The 18,169-nt window shown below is 40.5% G+C and overlaps 2 protein-coding genes across 2 annotated transcripts; one reads left to right on the top strand and one right to left on the bottom strand.

Annotated features, from left to right (window-relative positions):
- Positions 1 to 1,601: 1,601 nt before the first annotated feature.
- On the bottom strand, positions 1,602 to 9,114 carry LOC145488643 (hyaluronidase-1-like). The gene is made up of 4 exons (XM_081467549.1): positions 8,821 to 9,114; positions 4,786 to 4,934; positions 3,368 to 3,809; positions 1,602 to 2,454 (listed from the first exon to the last, which is right to left on the bottom strand). Exons 1-4 carry the CDS (start codon positions 9,112 to 9,114, stop codon positions 2,110 to 2,112), a joined length of 1,230 nt encoding a protein of 409 aa, XP_081323675.1. The 3' UTR covers positions 1,602 to 2,109.
- Positions 9,115 to 9,520: 406 nt separating this feature from the next.
- On the top strand, positions 9,521 to 13,644 carry LOC145488662 (dephospho-CoA kinase domain-containing protein-like). Its single transcript, XM_081467583.1, has 4 exons — positions 9,521 to 9,632; positions 12,076 to 12,279; positions 12,850 to 12,937; positions 13,335 to 13,644. The coding sequence occupies exons 1-4, from the start codon at positions 9,521 to 9,523 to the stop codon at positions 13,618 to 13,620; spliced, it is 690 nt and encodes a 229-aa protein (XP_081323709.1). The 3' UTR covers positions 13,621 to 13,644.
- Positions 13,645 to 18,169: the final 4,525 nt, after the last annotated feature.

Raw genomic sequence — 18,169 nt, 5'->3', positions numbered from 1 at the left:
GTATTAGGATGAATTATTTCATTAGACTAAAGCGTGCACGCGCACTTTTCAGCTGCTTCGTTTTCATCAGAGTACGTGTAGGCGTTAAAAACACCATGTAAGAAAGCGCGCTAAAAACCCGACCTTTAGAACTTGATAGTAGCACACACACCTTCAATGGCGGGAGCAAATTGAGAGTATTCAAAAGGATCAAAATAGATAGTGATTTTGTTGACTTTTTCTAGTAATGTTTTCTAAAAGAAATGTATACTGTTTAACGTCTTCCCTAGTTCTTCCTAGTTAAAGAAACACAGTTTATGAGAACTCGAGGAAGCTGTGGAAGCGCTCGCTTGTGGCTCGTGTTTCCAAAGCATCTATTGTTCTCCCAGACTTCCTTTCAGTCATGTTTCTATGACAACATCTTAGGGATACGTGGTCAGGGTGTACAATCTGAGCATAAAAGGCACCAGCAAAATAATGCACGCTCGTGATATGGAATCCTGCCTGTCTTAAATTCAGAACTTTGCTGAGCTTTGGATTCAACTCTTAACGTTTGTCTCCCATATCGCACAAGTAGTGTGCTGCAATTAAAATATAATATCTGGACGTATGCATGCAAGCCTGATCTTCTCTTGCTGTGAATACAATTATAGTGCACTTCACTAGCTTTGGGATGGCTAATTTCAAGTGTGTCACTTAAGGTTACCGTATACCTTCAGATGTGTCTCACGTCCAAGCGATGTAGAGCGTCTGGTTTAAACTGTAGATACTCAAAACCTATATCAAATTAAATCTTACAGAGCTGGCTATTAAACTATATACCAAGAATTTTGAAAGAATTTTTCATGAGCTCTAGATGCGAGAGTCCGAATCACCTTTTGAAGCTCCCGTTCAAAGCAAATTTTGTTTTTAATCCAACAAGCCATATGGCATCCGGTCTAGGAGTGGCACCCTCAAGACACTTACTTAAATCGTGGATAAGACTGTGCTTGTTGTTAGAAAACAGAGTCTTCATTGCACTAAGGCTAGAAGTAAGAATATCACTGCTTACAAATTTACAAAAACTCCAGGCCATCACTTTCTAAGATACTAAGCTTGAAGATATGTTGCGGGAATCAGGTGCGTTCTCAATCTCGATGGCACTGCGCTTTTAAATCATGAAATGAATTCCTTGACGACATCCCCTACACCATAAATCCTCGAGTGTGCATTCTTAGTTGGTGAGCATTTTAAGATAGGGGATAACGAAGAAATATCAGGTACAGCTAGTAACAGGTCTTTGTGGAGTGTTCCTATTAACTTCTACTCAAAAATCAAAGGAATTTTGCAAGTAATCGATCCGTAGCATCTTTGCGTTTTAGTGTGGACGGGAGACATTCTGAAAACGAAGCTTTCCGAAAATCATGACATTTCCCTGCCCAAGGTCTCATCAAACACAAATCCAAAATGACAGGTGATTGCTGCGTTTCTAAATTCCTCCAGCGTGATGTGAACGGAAAACATTTGATTCGTTTTCGGAACGAAACCTCCGTTTTCAAATTTTTCCGGCGTAGTGTACACTTACGGCGTAGTTTCTGTTTTTTTTTTGTTTTTTTGTTTTTGTTTTTTTTAATTCTCTGACCTTTTAAGTGGTTCAACACGAACCTCGCATACCACCATCCAAAACCAAAGTCTAAACACTAAAATTCTTTGTTTATTGCTATATTGCATACACGATAGTAGATAGACCGTCTAGTAGATTGTCGTGTGCACACCACGCAATAATCATATTTTAATCTAATGTGTCTCTGCACTTGATACTACCAAAACTGGCTCTTCACATTGTCAAATTTCATCAACACGGATCATGTACAGAGCGTTTTCACTCACGTGGCCAGCACTTGTGCAAATTTATTGAAACAAAAGGAGGTGTTTACATAAGAAAAGAGCTGAACTCCCACAGGATCGATTTGGGACACCAACATGGCAGCCGTGTCATTGTTTTGGGACGCCAATATGGCTGCCATGACGTCATGTAAAAACGCTCCATATGATAAATGCGCAAGTGAAACATATTATGAAGAAAATCTATAGAAGGGCTTGAAATCTATAGAAAGGCTTGTGTATCGTAGTCATGTTCTTTCTTCTATCCTAAACTTGATGGCTACAGTCCTCCCCGCTCCATCCATTGTAACATTTACAGCTCACAAATTTCCACTGATCAGTCAGATCCTGTACAACTCCTTGACTCAAGGCCTTCGCATACACAGAGGGACTCAACTCAAAAGTGCACCTTCCGTGTGAATTGCAGAATTTTTGACTGCAGGTTTGAGTAATTGCGGTGAGGTTTTTCACCAAAGGACCCAGGAAATTGTCAATGTAGGATTTTATTTCCAGGCAGTCGGTTTTTGTTTTCTCGGTGAAGTGATCCCCCCAGATGACAATACCAGCAGTTCCCTGCTCTGCTGACTGAGCTACTGTCGCCATGACATCAGCCTGTGCACACAAACAAAAACGACAGCAAATAAGCAAAAAACTAAGAGACTGCAAGTAGAATAATTATAGACAATAACCTTCACTTGGCGCGAAAACATGTTCGGATATTTGTCCGCAGACATTATCTGTTCCGCGGGGCAGACAGTTTTTCGACAGAGAAGCTTGAGGAAAACTGTAAGACTCGTGGCCGTTATGGCCGTTTCAGACAACCAGCGTTCTTTCAAAATAATATTCAATGAACGTTTCGAGGGATTACTGTTAACAAGAACACTGCTCTTGTTCTTATCTTTTGTCACAACGTTTACCTGCAGATAAGAAACAATCATAAGAAGGGCTCGGGGTCGAAATGTAATGAGCTCTGATTTGGTAACTAACACAAACTGTGGTTAATTCATTTCTTCCAAAGATAAAACATGATGTAACTGAGATGAAAGTTCAAGTACCGTGTAGGTGGCTAAAATAAGTATTACTGAAGAATAGCAATGTGCGAAAAGGGCTTCGTCATCTGATCTCGTCTCGCCTCGCACGCCCATCTACCTGCAGGAGTGGCGAGAGCCTGGTCACAAGCTAGAACAGTTCTAGCACCAAAAACTTTCAGTTGTAAAATAGACCATCTCTTGATCGATACTTCGTAAAACAAACTTACAATAGACAAAAGGCAATGTTGATGATCTCTCTGAGTCCGAAACTAAACTTTAAACATCGATATACTGATTCTTGTGCATTAATTTAATATTCATTATCCACAGCGCAGCTATCAACATTTGGTGTACATCAAGACAAAAGTCTCGCAGTTGATCACTTTCTTTAATCTAATCAACCATCTGCTTAACAGTGCATCGATATTGTAATGATAACTTAAAATTAACTTCTCTATGTCCTATAATTTGGGAATCGGAGTTTATTAACTTACCTCATTGAGATATATCTGTGAGACTGCATATGTTATGCGAACATAGGGGTATACAGGAATGCTATGCCCGTCTAACTGTTTGGCACGTCTGAAACTTTCCAGCAACCTGTACTTCACAAACAACGAGGAATTTTGTTGCCTCGCATCATGCAGGTAAATTGACGGAAACAGAGCTGAACTCGACTCAAACATCCAAGATATTTGGTCGTTTTGTTGGATTGTCAGTTTACTACAGTTGTACGGCGCGGTGTCTTTGTAGTTATAACAATTTGGAAAGCCATAAAATCCCCATGATGACTTTGGACGAAGTTTCTGAACCAGCAGCACGGTTCCCTCCATGACTCGCTGTGCTGCAGTTTCGTACTCCAGTCTAGCTATTTCTTCAATTAAACTCTCCGACCAGAAAGGAAGTCTCTGCCTGACTAGATCCATGGACTTTTTTCTACAAAATAAAGGGATGACCAATCTGACAATGATGAAGATTATATTTTTAAAGTGCTACCATGATCAAATTTTTAGCCCTTGAAGTTTTAGGTGCATCGCATTGAATCCCACGAAAGATTAAAAACGCTGTTTACCATTTGCAAATATCTGCATTGGTTCCAAAAATGTACAAAATATGCAAATGAGAGGACTGATGACGTCAGACACTCAACCCAATATTACATCAAGTATATAACCAGAGCTACATGCATCTCTGTCAATTTGCGGCAGAGACCATTGAAACAAGCAACAAATCTAAGGCTATCAAAAAATTATCTTCCATGCCTTTTTCACATATATGTACAGTGTACATGTATGTTCACTGTGAGATTGTTTCCTATTAATCAATGGATATTACAAACTTAAAGTGAACATGTACCAGAGCGACTGGATCTCAGTTATCAGTCAAATTTGTCAATCATTTGTCAGCCGTCAGTTACAATTTCAGTCCATTTCTCAGCCATCAGTAAATTTTGCAATTTTTCTCGGCCGTACACATTCTTTCTCAACGGACAGTTGCTATCGGTTAAAACCCACTCAAACCCTCATACCATTTAAGATGAAAAGAAACAGCCACACTGAAGAAAATGGGATGGCATTTAAATTGAGTGTAGGGGTAAGGTGGCCCCTGGTTAGTGCGTTAGACTCCAGATTGAGCAGTCTAGGTTTCAAGCCCTGTCCAGAGTCATTGTGTCCTTGGGCAAGACACTTTACTCTCAGAGTTCCTCACGCCACCATGGTGTATAAATGGGTACCAGCAAATTTAATGCTGGGGGTAACCCTGTGATAGAAAATCATCCCATTTAGGGGGGAGTAGAGATATTCCTAGTCAGTTATGTTACAGAAACCAGGATAAGCTCCAGTTGTTATCAGGATGCAGACTCTATACATGTATTTAAACTGAATGGTGCAGCTTGCCAAACAGCTGTTCAAACCTGTAAATAGATAGTGTGTCCCAGTTCCTGTCAAACACTGGTCTCCAGTACTCCCAGTCAATCACACCAATGCCTTGGAAGTCGGTGTCAGGTATAACACTTGTGATGTCTTCCTCAACCTTTGTGAAGTGTTCCGTCAAGTTCACAAGCTATTGAATCAAATCACAGCCTGCTTCAGACTTGCACATGACATTAGATTCAGTCTCAGCATAAAGATACAGGGTGGGGGGGGCATTAGGGGGGTAGGAGGGAAGGAGCCATGGGGGTTTGAACGATTTGACTCAGCCTCAGTTTCTTCTTCTCTCTTGAGCTTGGTCAAGCTTGGTCTCCCAAGTGCCTTTGGGGAGGAACTTGACATGGATGTTTGAAAGAAGTTTTCAAATAATTGTTTACAAATTAAGTGGCCCTATGATTGGCATGTTCTGAACAGAGAGGCTGTGGCTTCAAATTCCCTTATGGGGCATTTTCTTAGGAAGGCATACATGTATATGGACTAGTTCTCAGTTTTCTTAGAAGAGTAATGGCTCTGTCAATTCCAAGCCTGCCCATGCCCCCTCCCCCCTCGGCATTAGATGGGCATTTGACATTTTCTTTTCATAAGGTGGCAAATACCCAACTGTGGGGTAGCTGGTCCCCTTGGTGGAGCCATGAGAACAGTGCAAATGCCCCATATTAAAAGTTACAGCTCAACACTAGCATAAGATGTTCTTCACTTAAGCTTATGTATGTAGCGGCATTGCTGTGTACTCATGGACATGACTGCTAATGTGAAAAAACATCTTGTGTTAATTGGTATTAACATCTTGTTGTAGTTTGATTATTGTTATTCATGTTTATTATATGACTTGCACTTGCAACCTTGTGAGACCTTGTGCCTTCTGATGGCCTAATACTAGTGCATTATTCTCCCATAATGCCCATGGGCCAATAGACCATTTTACAGTTGTCTGTTTAGTGACCTGGCCTTTGAATGGCAGTGAAGCTGGAGGTGACCTTGTTTTGAAAAAGACCTCACTGCTTTTGTTGTGTAAATCAAGTTGTTCTTATGCTAACTAGTTAGCACTTACATGAGAAAAGCAGAGAGGTCTGCATAAAAAAGCAAGGTGAATTAACCCTAATAGTGCGATTTTTTAGTTTTTGTAATTTGTCAGCAAACTCATTGTTGAGACCGTCCCACACAGGACAGCAATAATTGAGATATGGTTCAATAATAGCTCTATATAGCAATATAACTGTATCTTCACATATGACCAGGGGGGGGGGGGGGCACTGCCATATATGGGTTATATAGGTATGTGCCGCTGTGAAGGGTATGGTTTTCAAGCAAGGATATATAAATCAGAGCGTTTGGGTCTAGAATAGGGTATCATTTTTCACAAAACTGACTGGTTGGTTGAAGATTTTATCTAGAGTAAGGAAACCAGGAATTGCCACTCAAAAATATAAAAAAATCAAATCAGCAAGTTTAAATTTACGCAAATCAGCCTCAACAGTGTCGATAGATGGGGGGATTTGGGGAGTTTACTCTAATATAGGTTAGGAAACTTCAGCTGAACTAGCTCTGGTATAGGCTAGGGGTTCTGGGGTACCAGCGGCACATCCCCACCCAGAAATTCCCAAAGTACCCCCCCGGGGCATAAAAATGGCCTCAACCTTTGAAGTGCACCTGTACCAGGGAAGATAACCTTGGCAGTATCATTAACATGTTTGGACCATGACAGATTTTGATCAATGTAGACTACTAGGGATTTGGTGTGAAGCACTCTATTAATTTCGTGACCTTCAGTTTGTACAGCAAGTGAATGGCCAATGGTACTAGCAAGTCTCTGATGTGAGCCTACACTGTGTTTAACATTAGTTCAGTTTTTAACATATTCAGTCTACGCTTATTCAGGGCTGTCATTATAGGCATGTAACTTGTAATTAGCTCTTATTAACCGAGCTGGAGGTTTGTCTGGGAGAATCTTGACCGAGGTCGTGAGTACAGACCGAACGCAGTGAGGTCTGTACACACGACCGAGGTCAAGATTCTCCCATACAGACCGACTTAGCTCGGTTAATAAGATGTTTATTACATGGCAAAGAAGGAAACTTTTATTTGTTTAATGTAATTAGTTTGCTGACATTTTGCTTGCGAACGGCAATGAGCTTAACTTAAACCTGCCGAAATTTGCACGTCCTCTTTACTTTTTTTTTTTGTCATCAGGCTTTTTGGCACTTCCATAAATGATTGAGAAGAAAATAAAAGAAAATGGTGAACATTTTTGTATTTTAGTTTGCTGCTTTTGCAACGCAAAATGAAACTGGTTTAGTTGCCGGTCTGGTTGCCGGTCTAGATGGGAAAATCTAGACCGCGGTCAATATCGATTTCAGCCAATCAAATTCGTGAATTCGGTAGTTCCCAGTCCTTGTGAGACACAGCCATATAATAACACCTGTTACAGCTGGGTATGCCTGATTTTCTCTTGATGCTATGGGTAAAATTGCCTGCCATTAATATACATGTAATTGAAGCACAATAGTAACAAGTTTGCGATGGGTGTGAGGCCAGGCTACAGGTGACATTTAATAAGCCCTTCATGAAGGTTAGCTAGTTCAGTGTTCAGTGTTTGTAGCCATAAAAGGATCTGAAACATTAACATGCCTCCAGAACATCACTTACACATGTATAGAACAAATGCTATTTTTCCTTTATTTCGGGAGGAATGAGCTCCTGAGCAGTATGTAACAATAAATTGGGCTTAATGCAGACTTAATGTTTTACATAACCTTGGTTACATTTTGCACTCTTTGTTACATGTACAGGGTACAAAAGATGATTTCAAGTCTATTTCACAACTACTTACATGAAGTAAATTCAAAGTTTCAAAACAACTTATTATTTCTCTTATCACTTGATGAAACAACTTCCCAGCTGTATACCAAAAATCAATGAAGCTGTTGGAAAAAGAATTTGAAAGCCCTTGCAAGATAAGGTATGTGGTTCCTAACAAATAACATTGATTCAGATTCCATTGAGTGAGACTTATAATGTTTAATTAAACATTAGGGTGCTGAGACTGCACAGTATGGACTGGAAATCATTTTTATAGAGAAGTCAGTCTGTACAGGCCACTCCATTTCATGTCCACACCTCCCCCAGTTCGTTTTCTTATCCAGCCTTCTCCCTTTTCCAGCATCTTTCGTGCTTTGAAATAGTCCAGAGCAGGAGTTAGAAGAAAAATGGAGGGAAAAACTTGGTTCATTTCTAAGGGGCTAGCAGTAGGCAAGAACTTCATGGTGGGACACATATAGTCGCCTTTCCCATTGCCACATAAATGCTAACTGCAAGCAAACAGCAGTAAATAAATGCTAACCGTCATGCTAACTGCAAACACACAGAAGTAAATAAATGCTAACTGCAAGGAAACACAGTAAAAATGCTAACTGCAAGTAAACAGCAGTAAATAAACCCTAACTGCAAGCAGACTGCAAGGGGACTGCATTTGTAAGCCTACCTTGAATTAAGCATATATGCAACAATAGCTGTATGGCAGACTTCCCAGGTGAACAAGGGATGTGTGGATAGAACATAGAAGTACTGTAAAATCCCACATTAAAGCCCTGGACTTATATAACTTTATATTTTGGGTGCATGGGCTTATAAACGGAGGGCTTATATCCGGTGGGGGCATGTAAGCGGAATAAAAAAAAATGTTTTGGAAGAACGAGATAAAACGTATCTGAGAAACGAATTAAAGCGAACATACCATTACATTTAGAGCTATAACCCTATTATTACCCTATTAGTCTATAACATGCAATTAAAAAATCTGTTTTTTTGTAAAGAAATGCAAAAGGAATGCACTTATACATTAGATGGACTTATATCCAGGGGGTAGGAGGCTTATATCCAGAATAATATCTTTGTTAGCAAATAGAAGGGCTTATATCTTGGCGGGGGGGGGGCTTATAACCGGGGGGACTTTAACGTGGGATTTTACGGTATGGTATTACTTAACCAAAGACAGCATAAAGGTACGAATACCACTCTACCTGAGGAAGACCGCCATTTACCGCTTTTCCATCACTGTCAAAATACGGAAACAAACCCAGTTGCTTATTGTAAAATATGACGATGTACTCGCCACGCCATGTCTGGTCAGGATTTACTACGAAGTCGAAAGCACTGAAATCCAGAGTGACGTTCCAATTGGACTTACACCTGTCCGTTGGAGTATTCCACACGGTAATGAAAGGTCTGTTGGGTAAAGGAGGTCCTTCGACGCGGCTGCAAGCGCACGGCAACGCAGTTAAGAAGAGAGCGACCACGGAAAGAAATCCCTTCATGTTGGACGTCAGTTAATTTCTGTCACGCAAGTCCCACATTGACATGTCACATGCTAATCACGCGACCGGGTGCTTTTGTGACTTGCTTCGAGCTGACGCGGTTAGTAGGTGATTTAGTAGGCCCCATTTACCAGCCGCTGTTCGGGCCGGGCGTAGGAAGGTTTCAGGAGATCAACTTCCGAAGGAATCAAGGTAACTATGGTAAAGGTAAGTATCTCAAAGTACCTCATATATGATATACCAAATATACCGATGTATGTCTCATAAATAAATTTGGTGGCATACGGCTGACTGATAATTTGAGGATTCTCGCAGGCGCACACCGTCCCAGTGCCTTCCAAGATGGGAGAGATGTCAGCCGGATAGATCTGTTGGACGAAACGGAACCATTTGTCCGTCAATCGCGATGTTTATTGTTGGGTTAACTGGTGGAATAGCGACTGGTAAAAGCACAGTTTCTAGGATATTTAAGGACTTGGGATGTCCTGTCGTTGATGCTGATGAAATAGCTCGGGAAAGTAAGTCCAACCTTGTACATGTACGGTACGTAGAGTCCATGCCCGATTCAGTTTTTTTTCTTCTTGACACCATTAGGTGTCTCTTGCAACTGTGAAAACCGTTCTCATGACTGAGTGGGGAGGAATGTGTGACAACCTCTTTCCTCGAGCCTTCATACCTACCTTCGCAAGCTTGACGAAATCAGTGATTCTCGTGGTTCCTTATGTAATGCATCAGTCAATTCCACCAGTGCCCATCCCCCCCCCCCCGGGCTAACCCCCGGGCATTAGCATTTTTTTTAAAAAATGGGCAAATTCCCCGGGGTGGGGACACATAAGCTGCCTAAATGCACCGGGGTAGGGATGAAGAAATAGGGCAAATGCCCCGCCCCCGGGATCGTCGCATTCCAACACCTCCGCAGTTTTTTTAATTAATCAGTGAATAAAACGGTCAACTGTTCAGTATTTTAATGCAAAGGTAAGACTTCAAGGACAGTAGTACGTGTTAGTTGATCCTGATTATATTTATTTCTTTATATTTGTTTTTAACAGTTTGCTAGAGGATAGCTGGGATTGCGGCGGACGTGCCCCCAGCCGTGAGTGAGGATAGGTGCCTGTATTTGCAGGCTACTTTTTCTGTGAAGAATCAAGACATTTTGAATGATGACACATTGCATTTTAAACTCGCAGGATCTGTCTTGAAGATTGCATCATTTGAATTCACAAACCTTAAGTATTTTAACTCCTCTTTCATGAATTTAAAAAATGCTAGGCTAGTTTTGAATGCGAAATGCGAAACAGTCATGTTCACATCAGTGATTGTTTTGTGATATACAAAATATAGTACACCTTGTCGCTTATATTTATATGCTTACAAAGAATGAAGAAATATCTAAAATTGAGAAAACATACCTTTAAAAACATCTGCAAGTTTCTCTAGTCCCTAACGGACAAGCCATTGTTCGACAAACACCTTGTCTTTCCCGATAAACTCATCCATGGCACTTTCAAAAACACGTGTGTCAAATGCCCGGGGGTTGCTCCAGGGTACGCAAATGCCCAGCCCCCGGGCCGCAATAAAATTGTGGATGCCCCACCCCCAAGACTGACAACATGGACAAATGCCCTGTGGTTGCCCGGGGGGGAGGGGGGGATGGGCACTGCTGGAATTGACTGATGCATAATTGTGATTCTAGCTTCTTGAGTGCTATTTTAAATCATTCCAGTTAAGTTCAGGTCATCTTAGAAATCAGTCAAATGTATTTTAGATCATTAAATCATTTTAGGTCATATTAGATCATGTTAGATTTATTTTAGATATATTCTAGATCATTTTAGGTCATTTTAGATCATTCCTTGTTTTAGTAACTACGACTGGTCATTAAGGTAATTAAATGGGTGTGAGGTTGATGAAAGTGTGTGACAGCTGTCAATCTGTCACGTATATGCAATGTAGTGTGATCTGCAAACTACATGTACATGTCCATCTATAGGCATTATTGTAAACTGAAGTCCTCCAATGGGTTTTGGAAAATAAGGGAATGTGGTGATTTATTTGAAGGGAGCAAGGGAAGTTTTTCTGTTATTGTAGGTGGCACAATCTGTTCTGTTCATAGTGTAGAGGTCCTCACAAAGAGGTACTTGCTCTCTTGATGATGATCCCTTCAAAATTTCTCCCTTTCTCCCTTGGCTCAATTGTTTCACAATTATAGTTGGTAGGAGATATCTTGATTTATTAACATACATGCAGACATCTACTATACGGACTGACCCTAAGTCAGTAAATAATTTATTTATTTTTCTCCTTTCTCTAAAATCACTTTATATTACAATATTGTTGACTTTTCCAAACGCACATCGTGTGTGCAGTACTATGACTGAGGTCAAAGATAGGAAAGTCTGGACCATGCTAAGAATGAATCAGATTGCAGGATTCGTTACGGTGCCCTCATAGGAAAAATAACACAGGATATTGAGTCAAGAGAGAAAATCGTTAAATTTTGCAACTGGACTTAATGGAATGTAAGATCTTTGAGCCAAAACTTAATGGGTTGTGGGACACTCATACCCCCCTAATTGGGCCTCATCATTTTTCAGATAATTATGCACATAAAGTACATGTAGTATCTCACATTTTTCATGTCTAATGTCCATTCCCCCAAGATTTTAATTTGCCAAAGCAAGACTCATCAAGCAGGGCTGCTCATACTATGTGAGGGCAGTAACTCACAACACCTGCTACGGCTGAGTATGTTTAATGGGACCTTGATGTTACTGGTGAACTGGACTATTGCTTGATACAATTCACCCATAATGGCCGGGGTGTGAAAATCAAGGCTACAGGTGCATCAAAACTTAATGAGAGCCCTGTCAAATATGAACAAAGGTCATCAAAAAGCCTTGAATAATTTTGTGTGTTCTGTGGTGTAAATCGCTGTAATCACTGAGCCTTCCTACATTGTAGTTGTCAAGCCCTACCAGCCAGCATGGAAGGCTTTAGTGCAGAATTTTGGAAAACATATATTACTTCCTAATGAGGAGGTTGACAGAGAGAAACTGGGGAAGATTGTGTTTGGAGATGATGCTAAAAGACGTGTGCTGAACAAGTGCACTCATCCTGCTATTTACAGTTCAATTTGGTGGGCATTGTTGAAGTATTTTGTTAAAGGTGAGTTTTGTATGAATAAAGCAATATAATTATATTAATCAAATTGGTCTTACACAGTATAATTTAGGATGTTGAAACTCAGACAAATGTCCATTGCACTAAAGTGGTGTCCATGGCAATCCTGCAAGCTTGGATGTTGCTTGTTGCATTTTGTGGACATATGGAAATTAGTTATAATTTAGATGTAGCACATAAAGGTTTATGAGAAGTTTTGGACACTACCAAACTTTCTTTTAAGGTCACATCCTGTAACTCCTGCCCATCATTTTTTTATTTTTACTTGAAATTAAGTGTTGTACTACATTCTAAACACCTTAGATTTAATATACTGTTTAACTGTTCAGTGGGGTCCAACATTTTTCAATCCCAGTTATTCAATACTTTCTTTGAATAATAAGGGTGGTTCAAAACTCAGTTGTTCAAACTATTGGACTTTCACTCCATGTTAGAAGCAAACGTCTCACTCATACAGTAGATGTGTGAAAAGGTCTCCTGCAGTATTTGATGTTTCAGAAACCAGAAGAAAAGGATTTACTAGTACCATGCTATTTTTTTCTAAATATTCTGCAGGTGAAAAGTTCGTCATTCTGGATTTACCACTTTTGTATGAGTCTGGAGTTTCATTGTTTCTGTTGAAAGATGTTATTGTAGTATACTGGTAAGGAAGAACCATCTTTTACTTATAAAAGGGTAATTACAAAATAGAACTTGAGCACTACATATTGCTATGTAAATTGCTGCATATTATACAGTGCATGTAGAATTTTACATTTGAGCAACAAGTTCAGGGGGCTCAGTAGGTGGCACCAGATGGATTTTCACCTTTTGTCAAGGCAAAAGTCACTGCCTGTTCTTGCTGGAAAATTACATAGTTTAAGTTAACTTCAAGTTGTTTTTTTTTTAGAAATGAGGGTTTTCAATTTTTTTTTTTCATTTTTCACTCCTTTAGATGATATTTATATACAGGATATTTATTCCCCCTCCCCCACTCTACTGCTCAGAACTACTCTTGTATGTGGACATGATTATGTAGCATATGTTCTTTGTTGCTATAGTGACCGAGACACTCAGCTGCAGCGTTTGATGGAAAGGAATAACTTCACACAAAGTGATGCTGAATTGAGAATAAATGCTCAGATGTCACTGGACGAGAAGTGCAAGAGGGCTTCTTACATTATCAACAATTCCTCCAATCGGGAGACAACAGAAAAGCAAGCGAAGAGACTGTATGAAACTTTCACTCGATCATTCGCCTACCTCCCACTTCGTGTCTTTGTTTTGTTTGTTCTGTTATTAATAGCATGGTTACTCATTTGCCTAATGAGGCTAATCAGCTGGTAGTTATCGTAAGGGAGTTTCAAAGGCCTGGAGGGGGGGGGGGGGGGGGCTTGCTGGTTAGAAATAGCAAATAACTTACCCATCCCTGCTGTGCACGATTTTCGCGTCACTAGCGTGCGCTCACCAACGCGTGCACATACACATCATCGAGACGTTTCCTTCAAGCTAAGCTCGACAGCGAATTAAATGCACGTTTTCTCTTAAACGAGCATGCTGAGCTACATTTTTTGTTGCATAATCTCGGTGAACAAATTGCCCAAAATGTTCCCACGGACGGATTTAAAACTTTTCATGAAGTAAGATAAAGATCAACTTTTGCAAAAAAAAAAAAAAAATGGGGGAGGGTCACCGTGCTTGTTTTCGAGATAAGGCGCGTTGAAGAGCAATCGTTTTTAGGGGTTTTCGTTATTTTGAAACGATGTTACACTGTAGTTTATAAAACTATCGGCTACATTAGTGAAATGTAAATCAGGTAAACGTACTCAATTTTACACAACTTTTGGAGCTGATGTGGTTCCTTGAGGTAGAATAGGCCCAGAAAAAGAATAAATATTAGCCTTGTCCCTCCACATTCAAAGAAAGCTTCTCTCACACGAGAACACAAAAAGCGAAATATTTTTAACTTCCCACAGGATAAAATCCGGAAAGGAATTGATCAACGGGAATAAAAATTGAGGTCACCAAGCATCCAAGAGAGTAAGTTTCAGGCAAAGTTAGCCCGCCTGGTACCAAGCCCTATACATATATGTACTTGCTTAATACATTTCTTCCTTAGCGCGCGAGTTTGACGTATGACGTGGCGTGGCGTTGCGACATTTCGTGCTCAAAAAGGATGCACAGTAACAATGGGCGATGTTGCCTGTACACACGTTCTTTAGTTAGTCCTTTTTTCTTAAGCTACCTCCCTGTTCTCCTCAATGTCTTCCTCGGTCGGCCACGTTTCCGTTTACCTCCTGGTACCCATGTGAGAGCAATTCGTGGATGTAGGTGACGATTTATTCTAAGGACGTGAGCAAACCGCGTCCATCTCCTTACCATCTACTTGCTTATTGTCTCCAACCCCACTCTCATTCTTGTCTCATATGTAAACAGTGTATATGCTTTTAAAACCTTACTAATCGCGTTGTGTGTCTGGTGTTATGCACGCAGTAAGGAAGAAAAATATAGAGTCTGATTGGGTTTTAGAGTTGGTCAACATTAATTCTTTGCAGTGAAACGACCCTTTTTTTAACTGATAATCGAGATCTGAGATATGCAAAATTTTCTGATAGTTAGGGTCGCGCCATTATGCAATGCAATGCTCATTATATGCGTTGTATATACAGTCAAACCTGTATATAATGGTCACCCTTGGGAAATCACTGGGTGACTTTTATAAAGGGTGACCGTTATATACAGATCAACTTTACGGCAGATAGAAGGGCGCGATTTTAATTCATAAAGTCGTTTGGTGACCGTAATATACAGGGTGACCGCCACACACGGGACCGTTATATACAGGTTTGACTGTAAATTACGTGAAAAACTATCAAGAGCATTGCCTGTCTCCTGCTTTGAAATTAGGCAATCTTCGTTTACAATAATGACATTAATATACTCGATTTATTCTCTGATTGAGCCACCAAACAAAATCAACTTTGAATATTGGACAACTGCACCCAAGGAGCTAAAATATTAGCCCATTACCCAGTTCGACAATTTTGGTTACATGTTAGTGCCATTTTGAAGGACTAAAAATGTTCATCGTTAAGTAACAACGGGTTTAAATCAGTAGTATTTCTTCCAAACTTAACAAATAGCATAAATATACTATATGGCCTCTGGAACCACACTAATCTCCTCAAATTCGACCCCTAAAGTCTGTATACTAGCCAAGTGGCCTATGAGGCTAGAACTTATCCGGCTTTCTGTAGCGCGCATAAAGCGACTAGGAGTATTTCTACTCCTCTCTGGATGGGATGCTAATCCATCGCAGGGTTACCCCCAGCATTAAGTTCGCCGGTACCCATTTATACACCTGGCTGGAGAGAGGCACTGTGAGAGTAAAGAATACAACACAATGTCCCCAACCAGAGCTCGAACCCGGACCACTCGATCCGGAGATGAGCGCACTAACCGTAAGGCCAGCGCGCCTCCCACAAATTCAACCCCTCCCCCTACAATTTTGTACGTTCGGCTGAGCCAGAGTCGAGTGTGCTTAGTGTGTCTTTGTTCTGGTGATGTGTCTGCTGACTGGAAAGTTTGACAGAGAAATTTTCCTATCAAAATTTTTCGCTAATCCTGCTATGAAACAGATCAAGGGGACATATTTCAGTAACATCCGTACATTTTTGAGTTTTTAATTAATTCAAATTAAATTTTAAGTAAATGAAGGAGATTGATAAACTGCTTAGAGTCACTATTCGCCTTTTTCAATTTGCGCGTTGCAACAATAAACAAATAATATTGATTCGGGGGGTTTGGACGAAATGTCAGCTTCATCCTTCATCCTTCATTTTCAGTAGTAAGATTTATTAAGTATTGTAGAGGGATGAAATGAATACGTTGTTGATGTGGAAACAACTGTAGAATGTTTCATAATTAGCGTTTTGTTAAAATGAATGCATTAAAGATTACAAGAGCCGAGATAAAAGCTTATGACAGCTCGAAACAGCTGTGGAAAAAAGACCCAAGCACGCTGTTTCCACAGCTTTAACTCGGCTTGATATCTGCAAAGCAAATCTTCATTACAGGACTAGGTCATGTTTAATTTGGGTGGTACGCCTATTAACGAGCCGTTAAACTGAAGTTTAGGCAGTCTTGACCAGTCGGGCGGTCGAACAGGACGATAACTTTACAGGTAATGAAATTTTCATTGCTAAATCTACACTCGATTATTTCAATAGCCATACATCAACTTGAAACCGCCGTGGCGAGATACCCACTAACACTATAGCCCTTCTTCATATTGATTACAAGATGCTATGAAGTTTATCTGACGAAGGGCGACTGCTAAAAACGACGTCGATCTAACTCCAAATAACATAACACAGCACAACCTTACACTTTGTTTAACCATGGAGGTACGAACTTGTAACAGTTCAAGCGTTTCAAAGAATTAAAGCAAATTTTTCGCGTAAATACAGCAGGTAGGTGTTACTTGCCCGTGACGAAAATCTTTGATTAGTTTAGAAAGACGTGATCGCGTGAGAAACCATCATATATAACCACCGATCTGTTCTAAGGGTCTCACATTGTTCATCGAAATGGTAACATCTGGAAGGAGAAAAAAAAAGTGGCAATAAAAAAAAGGTTTATCACTAGTTTATTAGGATGTTCAATAATTACTCTACTCTGAACCCGATATAGACTGGACTAAGTTTTTCGTTCAGTCTAAGGAGGCAGGGCAGAGAAGATTAAGTCAATATGTCGCTTTTAAGAAATATGAATTTCCAGTCTTCGAGATCTAGCATAAGCTTCACAGCATCGGACATGTAAAAAAGCGCTTTCGAAAGAAATAGCTCGAGGTTATTGGTTAAAACTAAGAGTATAACTGAACAGTCGTACAATTGATTTTTGTTGATTGTAGGATTCACAAAAGAATTAAGGACCCAGATTGTTCTGCGGCTTGCAATTGCCAACTCGATTTGAACTAAGGTTAACATGCCAAACAGATGTCTAAATACGTTCCTGTCTATCATGATGTGGATGTCAAACTGCTGGGCTGAAGATGGGTTCAGGATTTGCTTTCAAGAAACAGAACGCAGCTCGCAGTGTCAGGGACCAAAACGCACATGCAGCGGATAGAGTTCCAATCCTGCCTAGACTCAATCATTTCGAGATGACACCGACAATCGAGGTGGAGGCTGTCACTACCAGTGGAAAATCGAAGCACGCCACAACATCCAGCCAAACCAGCAGTATCGCCTCTGCTTTCAAGAGACGGAAGGGAGCTCGCAATGTCAAGGTTCACGAAGTTCGTGCACCGGTTGGAGCCAAAGCCCATCTTGGACACAATATTTCCGCGATGACACCGACAACAGAGGTGGGGGTTGTCGTTACGCTTGGAAGATCGAGTCTAAACCTGCACCTTCCTACAGCATTTCAACGTGTCGCGTGTGCTTCAAAGAAACGGAGGGCAGCTCTCAGTGCCAGGGTAACCGCCAAAGCTGCAGTGGATGGAGCGAAAAGGAGAATCCCGAGTGGACCTTGCCATTCCGAGATGATACAGACAACCGAGGAGGAGGTTGTGCTTATTATTGGTATCTGGATTGCCAGGACTCAAAATGTGGGGCAGCTTTGAATTGTCCAAGAGACAGTCCATGTTAGATGCACAGCAACAGTCATCTCATTCAAAAAGTGCACTTTAAAGTTTGTCACTTACTGAGCGTGTGATTTTAAACTTACCTTAAAGCAAGTTTTAATAGATTTGGGGTGTTCATAAAAGCTATTAACGGTGCACAATTATATTTCAAGATGTATAACAATTCAATGAATGTTAATGTTTGCATAAAACAGTGAAAGGTGTCGTAAGTGGTTCCTATGTAGACTTTAACTTCTGCCCTAGTTAAAG

Source organism: Orbicella franksi, chromosome 5, assembly GCF_964199315.1.
Source record: "Orbicella franksi chromosome 5, jaOrbFran1.1, whole genome shotgun sequence".
NCBI classification, from domain to species: Eukaryota; Metazoa; Cnidaria; class Anthozoa; order Scleractinia; family Merulinidae; genus Orbicella; species Orbicella franksi.
This window is presented reverse-complemented; position numbering and strand designations above follow the sequence as displayed.

Bases quoted from the DNA above. Each gene is read 5' to 3' on its own strand.
- LOC145488643 (XM_081467549.1), bottom strand. From the start codon at position 9,114: ATGAAGGGATTTCTTTCCGTGGTCGCTCTCTTCTTAACTGCGTTGCCG. The intron at 4,935-8,820 runs GTAGAGTGGTAT...TTGATTCAATAG, and splicing joins TAAATGGCGGTCTTCCTCAG to CTTGTGAACTTGACGGAACA. The intron at 2,455-3,367 runs GTAAGTTAATAA...TTGTGTGCACAG, and splicing joins CACAGATATATCTCAATGAG to GCTGATGTCATGGCGACAGT.
- LOC145488662 (XM_081467583.1), top strand. From the start codon at position 9,521: ATGTTTATTGTTGGGTTAACTGGTGGAATAGCGACTGGTAAAAGCACA. The intron at 12,280-12,849 runs GTGAGTTTTGTA...AATATTCTGCAG, and splicing joins GTTGAAGTATTTTGTTAAAG to GTGAAAAGTTCGTCATTCTG. The intron at 12,938-13,334 runs GTAAGGAAGAAC...TTGTTGCTATAG, and splicing joins GATGTTATTGTAGTATACTG to TGACCGAGACACTCAGCTGC.